This window comes from Hemitrygon akajei, chromosome 27 (assembly GCF_048418815.1).
Source record: "Hemitrygon akajei chromosome 27, sHemAka1.3, whole genome shotgun sequence".
NCBI lineage: Eukaryota > Metazoa > Chordata > Chondrichthyes > Myliobatiformes > Dasyatidae > Hemitrygon > Hemitrygon akajei.
The window spans coordinates 14109045-14126644 of NC_133150.1; the positions used below are offsets into that span (position 1 = coordinate 14109045).

A 17600-nucleotide genomic window follows, 5' to 3' on the forward strand; every position below is an offset into this window, starting at 1 on the left:
TTGAACTGACTAACAATTCTCTCATGAATTTTGGCACAAAGGGGTGAGCCACGACCCATCCTTGCTTGCAAAGACTGAGCCTTTGATGGACGCTACTTTTATACCCAGTCATGATACCTCATCTGCTACCAATTAGCCTACTTAATGTGGAGACTTCCAAACCGGTGTTACTTGAATATTCTGTGCTATTTTCAATCTTATTTTAATTCTGTCCCAACTTTTGTTGAGTGTGTTGCAGCCATCAAATTCTAAATTTGTGTATATTTACAAAATACAATTAAGTTAGTCAGTAAAACTATTGAAAATCTTTTCTTAGAGCAAACACGAGGAAATCTGCAGATGCTGGAAATTCAAACAACAACACACACAAAATGCTGGTAGAACACAGCAGGCTAGGCAGCATGCTGTGTTCTACCAGCATTTTGTGTGTGTTGTTGTTTGAAAATCTTTTCTTTGTACTTTTGTCAGTTAAATAAGGGTTCATGTGAATTAACATATCACAGATTTTTGTTTTTATTGCATTTTGGAAAATATCCCAACTTTTCTGGAAATGGGGTTTGTATATGAGAATAGGATAAAACAAAAAATAATTCCAAGCAAGGCTCTAAAAATAACCCAGAAATGAAATTCAGCATTGTAATGCACATTATTAATTGTATGTTGCAAGTTTCTACAATTTCTGAAGCATAACAACGTGTTGACACTTGTTTTTAAAGTGCTGTGAAGTTGAACTTCAACACTAACAACATTTTTTAATGAGGAGAGACAAAGTTCTGAATGTTACTCATTGTCTATCAACAGAAAGACGACCACTAGTTCAAAAAATCAGATCACAAACACTCTATAAACTTATGCAGCTGTATTACAACTTCACACAAATATTGGGAATTCCACACATTTTATACAATTGGTGCCCTGGAAACATAGTGCACTGCATCCTTTGTGGTGGCTTGACACATAAGTCCACAAAGAAAGGAGGGAGTCAGTTAATATGACAGTGACTTTTCACAGTGGTTTGCTCTAAGAAAATTTTGTCATTCATACCTACACAACACACTCCAACCCCTTATATATACCCCTTTTAAAAATTCTCAACCTTGTTTTCAAATCTCTCGCTGAGCTCATGTCTCATGTAGGGCAGTGTCCTGGTGTCATGTATTATTTTTAATGCTCCGCTGAAGTATTTCAGAGCTATTTTGTATATGTAAACAGCACTGAATAAATATAAGATGCTGTTGTCAATGGTGGATCATTCTCACTATTTAGAAAAGCATTCTTGTGGCCGACAGACCTCTCTTCCTATCAACGATGCAAGAGGTTAGTGGGGAACACGGACCAGAGTCAAATCTTTCAGTAGATTTCGTATTATGCTACTGAGAAGTGCAAAAGTTCAACTTAAATAACATCATGACTAGGTCATGGCTAGACTGAACTCCTGCCTCAGCAAGGACCTGGACTCATTGTAATTTGCTTATCGCCACAATAGGTCAACTCTAGATGCAATCTCAATGCCTCTCCGCATGGCTTTAGACCACCTGGACAACACAAACACCTATGTCAGGATGCTGATCATTGACTATAGGTCAGCATTAAGTACCATCATTCTCACAATCCTGATTGAGAAGATGCAGAACCTGGGACTCTGCACCTCCCTCTGCAATTGGATTCTAGACTTCCTAACCGGAAGACCACAGTCTGTGTGGATTGGTGATAACATATCCTCATCACTGACAACCAACACTGGCGCACCTCAGGGGTGTGTGCTTAGCCCACTGCTCTACTCTCTGTGTACAAATGACCGTGTGGCTAGGCATAGCTCAAATACCATCTATAAATTTGCTGATAATACAATCATTATTGGTAGACTCTCAGGTGGTGACGAGAGGACATAAAGGAGTGAGATATGCCAACTAGTGGAGTGGTGCTGCAGCAACAACCTGGCATTTAACGTCAGTAAGACTAAAGAGCTGATTGTGGACTTCAGGAAGGGTAAGATGAAGGAACACATACCAATCCTCATAGAGGGATCAGAAGTGGAGAGAGTGAGCAGTTTTAAGTTCCTGGGTGTCAAGATCTCTGAGGATCTAACCTGGTCCCAACATATCGATGTAGTTATAAAGAAGGCAAGACAGCAGCTATACTTTATTAGGAGTTTGAAGAGATTCGGTGTGTCAACAAATACAATCAAAAACTTCTATAGTTGTACCATGGACAACATTCTGACAGGCTGCATCACTGTCTGGTATGGAGGGGCTACTGCACAGGACTGAAAGAAGCTGCAGAAGGTTGTAAATCTAGTCAGCTCCATCTTGGGCACTAGCCTACAAAGCACCCAGAACATCTTCAGGGAGCGGTGACACAGAAAGACAGCGTCCATTATTAAAGACCTCCAGCACCCAGGACATGCCCTTTTCTCACTGTTACCATCAGATAGGAGATACAGAAGCCTGAAGGCACACACTCAGCAATTCAGGAACAGCTTCTTCCTCTCTGCCGTCCAATTCTGAATGGACATTAAATCTTTGGGCACTACCTCACTTTTCTTAATATACAGTATTTCTGTTTTTGCACATTTTTAAACATTATTCAATATACATATAATGTAATTGATTTACTTTTTGTTATTATTATTTTTTAATTTTATTTAATTTTTTTCCTGTTCTAGATTATGTGTTGCATTGAACTGCCACTGCTAAGTTAACAAATTTCACGTCACATGCTGGTGATAATAAACCTGATTCGGATACCTGTGCATTGGCTAATTCCAGTACGTAAAACAGTCGATAATGTTAAAAAACAGTCAAAAGCTTTTAAAATGTGTCCCACGCCTTGAGAAATGTAACAGTTTTGAGAATGGATGCAATCAATGGAAAGGTGCAGAACGATTCACTTGATCTCATTATGTGCCAAGTTGGTGGGAAAGGCCAGATTTTTTGAACATTTACCAAGAAATCAGTACACAGACTACTGCATACAATGAAACCAGATATTTCCAGAGAACAATTATTTGCCGTGCTATTTTGATTAATTTTTTGAAATTTAGGCTCATCAGATACATTTCAGAGAATCCTTGGTTAACCTACAGAATGCTATTGGGAATAAAGTTTCATTTTGTTCTTGATAATGGTCTTCAATATTATTATCATTAATGCTAAGGTGACTCGGTCCTCTGAGATTACCAGGTACCACTGTATTTTAAATACGGCTATAAAGTTATCATTTGCCCTGCTTCCAATCAGTGGGAAGAGGATTCAATGAACTTGACCAATTCAGGTATTTCTACCATTCCTTTCTGTAGTATAGGATGCTTTTAACATATTATTCACATTTCTGAATGCAAAACAAACCCATAAATCCTACCTCATAATTTTTTGCTCTCCTTTTGTACTGCTTATTTTAAAAAATATATATTTCTTATTGTGATTTATATTTTTTATTATGTATAGTACTATTGTACAAACAACAAATTTCAAGACATATGCCACTGATCCCTTCCGACCCAGGTGACTTCCAATGTTAAGTAACATTCTTCCTCTTTATATTCATAAATTCATTTTCTTTTAATATCATCTTCACAAAGTTACTTCCTTTGTGAAGGTGGTTGTAAGCTATTAATTCAGTACTTTGCTTCTATATGAAGATATTTCCTTGGGTCTTTGTTAAGCACCACCAGATAATCCTTTACTATATTCATGATATTTTGCTTATAAAGTTTATTGCCTCCTCTCCTGCCCTAACTTTTAAATTCCTTTCTATAAATAACATAAACTCCTGTGTCTTATTATGATACATGTCACACTACCTTTAAACAGCAGGTTAGAATACGATACTTTAACTTTTCCCATCATAGGAAAACATCCATTTTCAAACTCCTCATAGAATGTTTTGCATTGCTTTGCTATTGCTTACACCGTAATTGCCACATCCAATTTATCTATGATGCATCCTACTTCAAATCATTGGAATTATCTTCTTTGGTCTTCCCATAATTATTATAAGTCAAGTTCTGAAGAGCTCAATAATAGGATGGTGATCACACAGAACTTGCCCAAATTAATTCATAAAAACAGAATTTAAATTGCTGAATTGGACTCAGGTTGATTGAGAGATATTTTTCAGTCTACACATTCTATACTTAGCATTATGCTATTCTGAAATTATACTCAGTTACTAAATGTTCCCATTGTTACTACCATTCATTTCTTTTATGCCATTGAATATTGCTCTCAATTTTTTTCCCATGTCTTCTCCTTTGTGTTAGGAGCTTACACTCAAGCCAAACAGATCTAGTCCTGGAAATACCTTTTAGTTTATAACAGCCCCTTTAACCATTACCCCTTCCTCTTTCCTCTTCCCTGTTTGGTAACCATTTTGGCCCTTGAATCAACCATGTCTTTATTGGTGCTGCTATCAAAATCACACAAGGAAGGGTAAACTGCAGCTTGTGGACTTTATCACTGATAAGATAACTGAACTACAAGGCAGTGTAAATGGAATACTAATTCATAATGTTAGAATCTATCGGCTTGCTTTCAAGAGTTTTCCATGAGCGAAAAACTCTAAAAACTACGCTGCTCAATTATCACAGAACTTGGAAGTTCATTTGTGCAAAAATCAGTGGCGTGCATTAGCAAAGGAAAACACAGGAGAAAATGTCTTTTTAATCACCTTCGCAAAATAAACAATCAATGTTTCAGGTCAAGATGTTGACCATTTATTTTCGCCCCACAGATGCTGCCTGACTTGCTTAGTTCCTCCAACACTTTGTGTGTGCTGCCCTGAAGTTTTAAGGAAGGGTTTTTCAAATAGGGGTCTCCTAGGTCGAATTTCTCCATTGCATGTGACCAGCAACTGAATTAGAAACTCAAGTCTTCAGGTATTTTGGGTGCTGGTGACATTATGTTCACTAATGATAATAATTAATTTCAGTTGAAATTAGAATAAGATTAAGTTTTTACATACCTTCTGAGGCCTAACCAGTGGTCATTTAAAGGGTTTCAGGTAAAAATAACTTATTTTTAGAATCAGTAGGGGGCATTCTTTTCTTGCCAATGTCCAGTACAATACAGTAGAGTGAAGCTAGTTGAGGTTTGTTTCCCTCCAATAATATCTCTTTTCAAAATAACCTGTGAGCCAGCTTGGCTTGTAAACTGGTCAGTTCTTAAAAAAGTTATTGCTAGTGACTGTGTCAGGAAATTTGATAATTACCTGCATAACATTGGTCTAATGTACATAAACCTTCTACCCAGTATGCTCATTTCAGAACATAACCTGTAATCATATGAAGCATACCTTAAATAGCTGGCAGATAACTCCATCTAAAGTAGTCCAGTCAGTTGTTCCACTTACTTTAGTGGAACCAATGAAAAACTCTTGCTGTTTTGTGGTCTGTTTGGAAATAAACAAATATGTTGAGTTTCATATCTGTAAACTTCCTGCAATTTTTAAACACATTTTCTGACAAATGTATTTGTTTAGCAACTGGAAATTAAATATGCAAAGAAAAAAGGTGGATCTACTTCAGAGTTCTAACTCATGAAGTTCACAACAGCTGCAAAAATATAAATTGAAACTCATGATCATTTATGCAAAAGATGTTTTTAGAATCAGGGAAAAGGAAGAAAAGGAAGGTTGTGGGATTGCTCATTCATCTCTGAGATAAGTAAATCTTTCTTTATACAGAGAGCTGTGGAGAGTTGTAGATGGTCACCCACTAAGTACATTCAAGGTTCAGAATCAGAGACTTTCCAATACTTGAGAAAGCAAATTGGAAAATGATGCACGAGTGAGTTATCAAACACTGGATGAGACTTGGAGAGACAAGATAAGGTATTTTCTCAACATGCCTAAATATAAGTTTGCATAGATACAAGTTCCTCAGCATTACAATGAGAAGTTACGCTAAGAGACATGCACATAGAGCGGTAATGTTGTTATGGTGCTTTCCATATTATACAGGGAATTGCTATTAAAAAAAACTACAAATGAACCATGGATATTGTTCATTCTACCAGCATGGCAGAGGCTAAGAAATTCCCTCCATCTCAAACAAACAGGGTTAAAATGGTTTACACAGGGACCCAAAGCTCACATTGTAGTACAATGTAATACATTTAGAACCATGCAAAATAGACAGGTGTTGCACTTGAGAAGTATGCACTCATGTAAGTCAAGGGATGACCTTGAAATGGGTTTAGAAGAAGACAACTATATTTGCATGAGAGGTGGAGTAACAGTCATGGATGGTCATGTTGCTGGGGTAAATAAATAGACTTGGGCATGATACTGGGTAGAGATCAAATGAAGTATGTAGCAGTAAGGTTGTATTGGTAAAAGGAGTGGGTGCAGTTGGCAGATGGGAAAAAAATTAAAAGTAAAAGTTTTATCCTGATGGAAGACCAGATGTTGGACTCGAGTACAACAGAACAAGTAAGGCTAGTCCCATTTAAATAATGACAAATCATACCTTAATTATCCTATTAACAACTACTTCTATGTATATGAACTACTTCAGTCATGCTAAACACTGCTCATTATACATGTTTGACATTATTGCGCAGAGCTGATAATCTCTGAGAATTCTACTGTAAACTCTACATTGGTGTGACCTGATGTGGACTGGGGGCTTGCTTTGTTGAGCACCTCAGCTCCATCCATAACATGCAGGATTTCCCAGTGGCCAATCATTTCAATTTCTATCCCAATTCACTTTCTGACTTGCTGGTCCATGGCCTTCTCTTCTGCCACAATTAGGCCACCCTCTAGGTAGGAGAAGCAACACCATGTATTCTGTCATGGCATGAACATCTATTTCTACAACTTCCAATAATCTTTCCTACCCCTCCCCCTTCCCTCTTCTTTATCTTCCTACTCTTGCCTCTTACCTTTTCTCTTCAGCTGCCCACCAACTCCTCCAAGTGCCCCTTCTCCTTCGCTTTCTTCTATGATCCATCTCTCCACTCCTATCAGATTCATTGTTCCCCTGCCCTTTGCCTTTCCCACCTATCAACTCCCAGATTCTTACTTCACCCTCCTCTCACCTGGCTTTACCTATCATCTGCTAGCTTGTCCTTCTCTCCTTCCCCTCACATTCTAATTCTGTCTTCTTCCCCTTTCTTTTCCAGTTCTGAAGAAGGGCCCTGGCCCAAGACATCAACTGCTTATTCACTTCCATACATGTTGTCTGAACTGCTGTGCTCCAGCAACATTTTGTGTGAATCTCTGAGAATTTGCAAGTTCTGCCAACCAGAAACATCAAGCAAATTCATGGCTTTCATTTGAAACATCTGCCAAACTCTGCGTTGCCCTACTTAAATCAAAAAAGGTTAGGTCAATTGTTTGTGCAAAAGCATCCTACCAAACTGGTAGACCCTCTAGCTAATCATAATGTCTTCAGCTGACATTAACCAGTTTGATTTTGTCATCAATTTTCAGGGAGTTCTTCAATAGTTCATATTAGTATCATTCTTATACAATAATCACATGTAATGAGGTACATAAGGAGACTGACGAAGACAAGAGTGTAAATGTTATCTATAGGGACTTCAGTAAATCAGTTGCATAATAGGCTGGTCCTCAAGATGAAGTCACATGGATTCCAATGTGAGTTTGCTAATTGAATCCAAAATTAGGGTGGTGATAGGAGGCAGAGGGTGTTGGTGTAAGGGCACTTTTTTTGATTCAGTCTATGATCAATAATGTACTAAAAGGATCTATTTTGGGAACTTTATTGTTGGTGATATAAATTAACAATCCGTATTTGAAAGTAAGAAATGCTATTATTAACTGTATGGCTGACATGAAAATGAATGGTGTCGATAATGAAGAAGATTGTTCACATCTACAGCATGGTAGAGATCAGATAGAAAGTTGTGTGGAGGATCTAATCCTGACTGGTGTGAAGTGATGCGCTTTTGGAGATCAAATAGAGGTAGAACATACGCAGCAAATGGCCAGAGGTTAAGGAATGTTGATGAACTGAGATATGTTTGCCTTCGCAGTTTGGCGCATAGGGAGCTATAGGCATTGGCGTAAAGGGAGGTAATTGTGGTAACTTTACTAAACACTGGATAGTCCACACATAGTCCTGTGTACAGTGTTGGTTGCCACACTATAGAATGTGATTCAACTAGAGAGTGCAGAATGCTGCCTGGACTGGAGGACTTCAGTTACGTGGAGAAACTGGATAGATAGGATTAGTTTTCCCTGGAGGGAAAGAGGCTGAGAGATGATCTGGTGGAGATATATAAAATTATTAGCAGCATAGGTAGGGTCAATAGATAATTCTTCTCCACGCAGTAGAGGCTATCAAAAGAGGTGTGAGGAGAGAGGAAGAAGTCTTAAAGGGAATGTGAGAGGAAAGTTTATTTAAAAAGAGTGGTTGATAAGTGGAATATGCTGCCAGAGGAGGTGGTGGGATCAAGTAAAATCACTATGCTTAAGAATCATTTAAATAGGCAAGGCATAGAAGTTATGAACCTAATGCAAGCAAATAGTTTTAATGTGAGCAAAAAGATCAACATGGGCCTGACAGGCCAAATGGCTTGAAGTAAAACTTGACTGAAACGAAGTTAAATACTTGTGATTGGCTGGGGAGAAAAAAAGAGCACTTTTTGCTCAATTAAATTGTCTAATTTTAACTGTGGCTGGAACTATGGAAGGGTACATCCCAACTTTTCTTTACAATGAGAAAGAAGGAACTGTGCAAGGCCGAAGGGTTTGGCTGCATAGGTATGTGACTCATTGAAACAGATAAACAAAAAGAAAACAGAGAACTTTGACATTAATTGCAAGGGGCTGAAACACAAAGGGAGGGAAGTGTTGCTTCGGTTGTATTATTCTCTGGTCAGACACTGTCTGAAGTATTATTTTGATTTTGGCAATGCTCCTCATATGAGGATATTTAAAAAGAAAATTCATCAGAAATATGAGGGCTTTCAAAGTACTAAAATCTGCAGACAGGTTGTTTAAACTTGGAATCCATTTCCTCTCCCTCTATGAGGCTCTGCTTAATCTTTGCCAGTAGGACTCACATCCCTTAGTGCAGCCAGCAAACAAAGCTCCTCCAATTGACCAATTGAGATCTATTGGCATCTCCATGCATCTTAGTGTTCAGCTGGCCTCACTGGCAGAACCACAGTCTGAAACAGAGGAACCATTCTTCTATCTCTAGTCCGCAGTATTATCCCTTTACAGAAAAATGTTTGTGGATAACGGAGAATACAAGATTTTGCCTTGTACTCATGAATGTTCAACACTGAACCCAAATTATCTTCATATTAATATCTAACTTACTTCATTACAAATCTGCTCTTCAGTCAGCAGGACTACAATTAGAACATTTCGTTCTTCCTTCGAGGAACAGCTGGTCACCCCATCCATTGGAGATGTATCTGAATTAGAAAAAGAGGAAAACAATGTAACAAGCCTGAACAGGTCCAAAGCTTCATCAAAATTTTCTCATAAATAATTCTCCATCTTGTTTATATATAGGAATAAGAAAATATTCTTTCTACAGAAGTAGCCACTAAAATCAAAACAATTTATTAAAGTTGGCTTAAAATGTTCACAACCAAATATCATCAACTGAATTATAAACTGCACCACTAATTAAAATAGTATAGTGTCTGCTGTGCTGTTTCTAATTTGAAATTGAAAATTGATTTAGTTTTCAAGTGTTAACGCTATTATGCACACAAAAGCCAACACAGAGTGTGGTGCAGTTCCTTAGGGATAATGAGACAATGGCAGATCATTTCTCTCCCATTTCAAATGCAGCCAAATGATCTAAAGTATTTATTCTTGCTTTGAAATGAAAAGAAAATGTCTGTCTTTTCTATTTTAGTACGAATAGAGAAATTATACATTTCACCCCCACAGTAACTAAATTTAGTCTGATTTCTTCTGCACACAGGCACACATTACTGCTGTCATTGATTCCAATACTCAACACCAGGAAAGACAGAGCTGTTTTGTTTTGCTCTGGTATTCTTTCCATGTATTTAATGTTCAAATTATTGTATTCCAAGAAAAATAAGAGTACAACTTACAAGAAAAACAGCAGCAACTATATCAAACCACTAATTTATAGAGTTCTTGGTAAAAGGTATTTGTCATGCCACTAAAAACATGAGGTTTCATTGATGGCGCCTGTTGCAGTGAAAAACACCAAATCTAAGTACTGATTAAGTGCAAATTTCCACCAGAAGTGTTTAGAGCATACATCAAAATAACTATTACATCAATTTATTGGCATGAATTGAACACATAATTATACCTCTAAGATAGATTTAGAATGATACACTGAGAGAAATAAATCTGATAAATCTGTGTAAGTGTTTTTCTCTCACCAGGAATAACTCTACCCAATCTCATTCTGTTACACGGTTCTTATATCTTTGTATTAGGCATGCTAGGAACTCCGCTGAATTGCAAAAATCAAGGTTCAATCCAACTCTTTTTTGATACATAAAACAAAAATAAAAGCCTACAATTCTGCAGCATTAGCATTTACAGCAAGGTTAGTTTTTTGTATTTGAAATAAAAATAAATTAGGCAATATTCTTATAAAATTAAGAATGTTTCCGCTGCATTCTTTACACTTTCAATTGCTGACCCCTCAATAAGGAACAAATTCACTTCTGAATGGACTGACAGCAAAGCAACATGCATAAAGGAACTCAGTCCTAGAAACACATATTTGTCTTTATTGCATAAAGCACTGCCCAGTAATAACACGAAGGTGGCAATTAAGAGGAAAGAACTGGAGGTTTTAATACAGATGGCTAAATCTTTGATCCATCCATTCAATTATGACGAGAATCAAGTGGGTTTTATTATGGATGTGCACCTCAGGTTGTTTCACTGCGTTGAACCTTACCTCATCACACTGCCTGGAATCATCAGCCATGGTATCCTCCCCTCTCCCACCCCACCACCCGTACTTACCTGTCTGACTCTGGCAAGTCTACCCCAAGTAGCCAGCAGTACATTCAGACCAGAAATACCAAAAAACAAACCTTTGTTCAGAAGCATTTAAAATTAAAGGAACACATCTGCATCAGGCATCCCGCACTTTATGGGTACGTGTTTCAAAAGACGCCTCTCAGCAACATTGTTCCTTAGACTCGTGCAAAGGCATGCTTGTTCTGGAGGGTGACCTACAACAGCTGTACCTTTAATAAAATGACCTAATTTTTTGGATGTTTCTCCAAAGGGACATGATACCGGGAAATATGTTGTCCCTTGCTTGCCTGATGTGGAAATTGAGTAATTAGTTCAAGGCTGATTCACTGAAGGAAGTGCCTTACTGAATTTCCTGAGTGGCACAATTCAATCCAAAAATAGTCATAATTGTGAGTTCCACTTTGAAAGTCAGTGACCCTCCATCAAGCCTCATCGATAAACCCGCACTACGAGACTAAGTTTCTAGGTCAAAAGTCTCGTCGAGAGATAACAAATGAGAGGATTTCACAATTTCAACCCTAGTTATTTTGTAATGGCTTATACAAATGGAATTCCTCCTTATTCTTGCTCAAATCATTACAAATACACACTTGACAAAATGCATTCTGCTTGTACAAGGGGAGATTTTTCTCAGTTCATAGATAGGGCAGCAGAAACATCTGGGCGTTGATAGTACAAAAATTAGTTGCATTGAAGTACAAGGATTTATAGGAGTTCACACCAACTTCTTCCTCTAAATTAAACAGCAGTTCGAATTTGTTGCTTTACAGTGTGTTCTCCCAACCGAGTCAATGTTGCAATACCTAGTGTGTCCAGGTGATTTAATGAAAGCTACCCTTCTACACCTCGTTGAACGGAGACAAAAGATACTAGGCAACTATTAAGAGAATCCCCACGAACAGGTATTTATGACACTTACAGTAAATGTGAAGTCAAGTGATTGCGCCTTTAAACTTTAATGTTCAATCATGCAGGTATCACTGTCTGATGGTGGGGGTATTGATTAATTATGAGAAAGTCCCATGAAAGACTAACTAAAAATAGAGGCTGACTGGAATCTAAGCAATAGTCCAGTCAATCAAACGTCCATTATAGAATTCATATATATTTCTAATTTGTATAATATAATTGAAAGACACAGATCTGAGAATAGTATGAGTTGTATTTAAGATTACCTTGGTCAACAGAATCTGTAAGACTGAGACTGAACGAATGAGCTAAGGAGAGCCCTAATGATCGCCGAGGAGAGGACGTGGCAGAAGATAATGTTGCAGCCTGTGGAGCTCCCGTGCCTGTATCTGCTTTAAGACGGTCATTTTCCAGTTTCAATGCTTCAATTTCCACCTACAAAGACAACATGATTCAGTAGAAATGTCCACCTAGGGTTTGCTGGGAAAGTAAAGGCAAAGTTTCCAAACCATGACAAAACCAGGAAACTTACAAAATCAAGAATTTTCTGATATTATTTTTATATAACAGTGATTTAAATATTTAAATTAAAATTGTTTGTTTACAACCAAGCAAATAACTGACTAAATGTGGCCTTTTATTTCTAATGCTGTTAGAATGTAAATCCTTTTCTGAGGATTTTGTGATGAATGATACACGAATGAAAAATTTCAACAAATGCTGAGAAGGTAACTAGGTTGGAATATTGAATTTGCTAGGTGCATGTGAACCTGCAGCTTCCCCGTTGAATCTGCTTCCTATTCAATCCATTGAAAATCATATTATACGTATTTAAAAACTGTTAAACTCTGCATGATTACCCCCAAGCGTTAGAAACGAAAATCTGCATCATTCAGTAATTCTGCTCACGCTATGTAATTTTATTACACAATTAACACAATTTCAAATGAGTAATATTTCACTTATACAGCAAATAATTTCCTTGAAAATTTGGTTCAGATAATGAAACAGTAAAAACACATAAATTTGCAATCCACAGCTCCCGCACACCTTATAAAATAAAGAGCCAATAAAGATAACGCTGTGGTTTCACATTATTGACCCAGGTTAAATAGATTTCATCAGAATGTTAATTGGCCGCAGTAAAGTTCACATAAATATATTTCAACTCCTTTGCTATTTGACTTTAAAATAAGAAACACTGCAACACTTTGCATTGGTGTAATAATTTACATATGTGAATGGATATAACTTTGTGAGATTAATTCTCTATTTCATAAGTCATGAAACCATCTGGGCTGTCAGGTGCAGTTAGAGAGGTGTCTCTTCACAGGAGGGAGGGAAGGACTTGCCTCCAGTGACGGTTTAGAAGAGCTAATGTGTAGCAACAAGCAGGATGCTGGAGGAACTCAGCAAGTCAGGCAGCATCTACAAAGGAAAATGGGCAGTTGATATTTTGGGTTATGACCCTACAGCTGAATCCATGTGAAAGGTCTCAAATCGAAGTCTCTTATGTCTCCAAGAATGACATGTGTTTGGTCAACCATTCCCTCAGCTGAGAGGTTAAAGTGAGTCTGGAAGTATCTAATTAATATGACAACAATTAAAGCTGCTATTTCATTTTATATCCCATATATCAGCAATGAGCTTACTGAGAGCAGAGTCTCAACCCAAAGTGTTGGCAATTCCTTTTACCTCCCCCCCGCCACCCCCAAGATGCCTCTCAACCTGCTGAGATCCTCTAGTGATTTGCTTTTCTCTTGCTCCAGATTTATGCACCTGCAGTCTCTTGTATCTTTACTGAAAGCAGAACATGTCCAAAAGGTGAAGTGGCTGAACTTAACCCAATAAATACTCACTGAATCCTTCAGGATACTGAAGGTGGGAGACAATTTGACATCACAAAAACAGGTGCTTCAGCCCACTGTCATTGCCAGCTGTTGTATCTATCTGCACTAACACTATTTACCAACTTATATGTTTTGGTGATTCAAATACTTTCCTGGGTGTTTCTTAAATATCATGAGGAAATCTGCTTCCATCACCACTTCAGGCAGTGAATTACAAACTTCTATGACAAAATATTCCCTTCAGATCCCTTTTAAAATTTCCCACTCACATCTTAACCCATGCCCTCTCATGTTAGACACATGCACCATGGGAAAAAATTTATTATCAAACGTATCTAAGCCTTATCTCCAACATGATACACCTGCCTTCGATCCCAAGGGTTCTAACTTTCTGGACCAACGTGTCATGAGTGAACTTGATGTCATGTTGGGAGAAAAAGAGTAGTTTGCAAGAGAGTTAATTTACTCAGAAAAAGGCCCAAGTCATGTGTACTTCTTTAAAATTTCATATTTTCTCATTCTTAGAGTCTGTGAATCCAGCAATCATTCTGGCACATTTGCTAACATGTTTACACCACAGTGACCACCATCATTGATTACATCGTGTCACCATCTGCTGCACATGCAAATAATGATTGCTGATAAACATTAAAACTTTTAATTGCTTGCCAGGGGAATTCCTAATAGTGAGAATTGGAGTCATGTGAGACTGCAGTTCATTATAATCTACAAAATTATTTTGTCTGGTTATCTAACAATGGCTTAAAAAAATCAGTCAACTTTCAGCACATTGGGTTCTTTCAATTGTATGAATAAGGTCAAACACGCAGTCAAAGACAAATAAGAGAATGCATGTTACATATGTTTGAAAATGTGAAACAAAACTGATGATATTAATAAAGCAATGTGGACTTTAACCAACTAAGGAAGGCTTAGATATTCACAGATGCTTAGTGTAGAAAGTCTCAGCATGTCTCTAAGTCCTGCCAAAGGCATGCGAGTGCTTAACTTCTCAAGTTGAGATACAGCAATTGTCAGATTGGCAGGCCAGTCAGGAAGTAATTAATGAATCAAATATTGGTAGCTTTGTCTTCAAAATGAGAGAATCAACGATACTAACAAATGCTAGCAACTCCCACACAAGCGTGTTCATTAATGTTGCAACCCACAATAATTTTAAAGAGTACTTTAACCTCTTTAAAAAGAAATTCACGAGGTAAGCATTTACCGAGAAGTAAACTCCTTATTTTTGTCCAAATATATTCACGTTTACAATATACAACATACCTGCATGTTGTGCATGGCTTCTCGCAATTGCTCTAGCTGGTGAGCTGAACTAAGAGCTTCTAGGCGAATATCTGTTAGCTTTCGTTCCTTCTCCCACAGCTCACTTCGTAGGATTGACACCTCCTTCAAGTCAGTTTCATTGGATTCAAAGGCCCTAGGTTTAAGAGAAATATTTATTATTTTCTGTAGAGCAAGACTGAATTCAGATACATCAGCTTTTACTCATTAGTACATTGGATGTTATCAAGTTTGTAATCATTGCTGAATACAGCAATAGCCTAAATAGCATCCTTAATACAGAAAGACCTTTAATGTACAGAAATTAAAGGTTTGTCACTAAGTTTAGACAATAATATTTTAAGACATAATGACCAAAGGCATGAAAAACGAGGTTGCATATTATGCTCTTCCCACCTCCCAAATGCCAGGCCATTCTCCCTTTCCCCAGCACACAAAATGCTGCCATGATTACTTCTTCCCCACTACTCCAGAAGAGGCATGAACACAGCTAATGTCAGTAAGTGTACTAACGCCCCTGAGCGATGGTGCCCTGGCGGAGATGACTGAGAACTTCAAGTTCTCTGGAGAAAATAACACCAATAACTTGACTTGGTCCAGCCATGTAGATGGTATTGCCAAAAGGGCACATCAACATCTCTATTTCCTCAGAAGGCCAAGGAAATATAAAATGTTTCCAATAATACATCAAATTTTACAGAAAGAGTATAGAAAGCATCCTATCCAGATGCATCACAGCTTGATGTGGCAAGTGTTCTGCTCATGACTGCCCAAGAAATTGCAGAGTTGTGAACACAGCCCAGTCTATCATAAAAACCACCCTCCTCTCCACTAACTCTATCTACACTTCCTGGTCTTGAGAAAAAAAAAACAACAAAATGCAGAAATTACCCATCCTGGTCATTCTCTTCAGAAGATACTAAACCTTGAGAATATGTGCCACTAGGGTCAAGGACAGTATCTGCCCCACTGTTATAAGGCTCTTAAGTAGATGTCTTATACACTTTATGAACTTGATCTCTCATGGTCCTTGCATTCTTTTTGTCCACCCGCACTGTAACACAATATTCTGCATTCTTTTCTTGTTTTTCATCTTTGCATGAACTGATTTGTCTGGATGGTGCACAAACAATGCTTTTCACTGTATCTTGGTATATGTGACAATAATAAACTAATTACCAATCAACAAGATAGTCCATCATGCTCAACGTTGTCCCATTTCAGTTTACCAATATGTTTCATGGTTCACTTTATTTTCTATATATCAAAAGTAATGTGCTAAAACCGTATCAGGTGCTACAAAAAAGGAAAACCTTTGTCTTCATAATTCCGAATGCCTACATTAATAAAATTTGTATTTACTTTGTGGATGAATGTGATGGTTTCATGGAGGGAGATGATGATTCTGCATCGTCATGTTGCACTTTGGGTGATGATGGAACAGAAGAGTCCGGTGTTGCTATCTCTTCAATGTCAGAATATGAGGATGCTGATTTGGGTGCCTTTTTGAGGGTAAAGGCTTGCTTAAATGAGCTTCTCAGCTGAAAAGAGAATAGATTTTGACAGCATAGTACAACTTAACAAAATATGCAAAACTGACAGCTTGGAAAGCAATGGGCTTCATATCTACATATGCACCGTCTGTTCACAGGAAAGAAAAGCAAAGAAAAATTATGCAAGTTTGAGAAAAGTTCAATTTTCAAAGCATGAAACATACTTCATTGAATGCCTCAATATAAAGGGACAAAATGTTTTCTTTCACCCCTAAAAAATACCATTCATTACTTGTCACTTTTCTTCTGTGTCAGAGTCTTCTTTTAGTCAGGAGGTATATTACTCTGGGACCTCCACAATGACTTGCTGTATGTGAAACTAGCTGTTTACTTCAACTTGTCTTTAATAAGAAATTCCTCTCAGGTATTCTAACAAAATTCATTCAATGGAAACTACAGGCTAACAACAGATGTACTTCAATTTTAAACTTACTCTGGGAATTGAAATCCAATACCATATCATTGCAGATGTCAACCTAACTTGGAATTTCATTTGGCTTCTTTAACTAAAAAATGTCCCGTTTCTTCTGAGTTCCTAGTCTTCAAGTATAAAACAAACATTGCAATTTACAATATCCAAATTTTCAACTGGGATTTTGGTCTATATTTTTAAATTGACTAATTGAAAATTACAAAGAAAAAGCTTCAAGGGAAAAGAAAAGTTTATCACTTAGGTGACATCAGAGAGGATAAATATCAAGATAAAAATTGTAGAACATTTGCAATTAGCTATAAACCATTCAAAAATAATAATGTCAGCAAGGTCAGTAGCAATTTTACAAGTACAAATAAGAGATATGTGATGGTTTTTAGGGCTGTCATGATATTGACTTTGGGAATATGTTGAGGTTCAATATAGAATATTCCTTTAATAAACTTCAACTTGTTTTTTTCTCTTTTTGCAGATGGCATTAAAATTAAATCTGCCTGAAATTTTCCCAACCAACTCTGTCAAAAAATTTCAGCCAAAACATGTATTTTTTTCTACATTCCATATTTGTCATATGCATTGAATGGG

At 37.3% G+C, this 17600-nt stretch overlaps 1 protein-coding gene across 7 annotated transcripts in view; it reads right to left on the reverse strand.

Annotated features, from left to right (window-relative positions):
- Positions 1-17600, reverse strand: part of LOC140717136 (neuron navigator 1-like) — a 679346-nt gene that overhangs the window by 52727 nt on the left and 609019 nt on the right. For all 7 annotated transcript variants that reach the window (XM_073030393.1, XM_073030394.1, XM_073030395.1 and 4 more), the window contains 5 exons: positions 16392-16570; positions 15012-15165; positions 12141-12309; positions 9295-9392; positions 5293-5388 (listed from right to left, as the gene is read on the reverse strand). In XM_073030393.1, coding sequence (XP_072886494.1) covers positions 5293-5388; positions 9295-9392; positions 12141-12309; positions 15012-15165; positions 16392-16570 — 696 coding nt within the window. The remainder of the gene's footprint in view (positions 1-5292; positions 5389-9294; positions 9393-12140; positions 12310-15011; positions 15166-16391; positions 16571-17600) is intronic.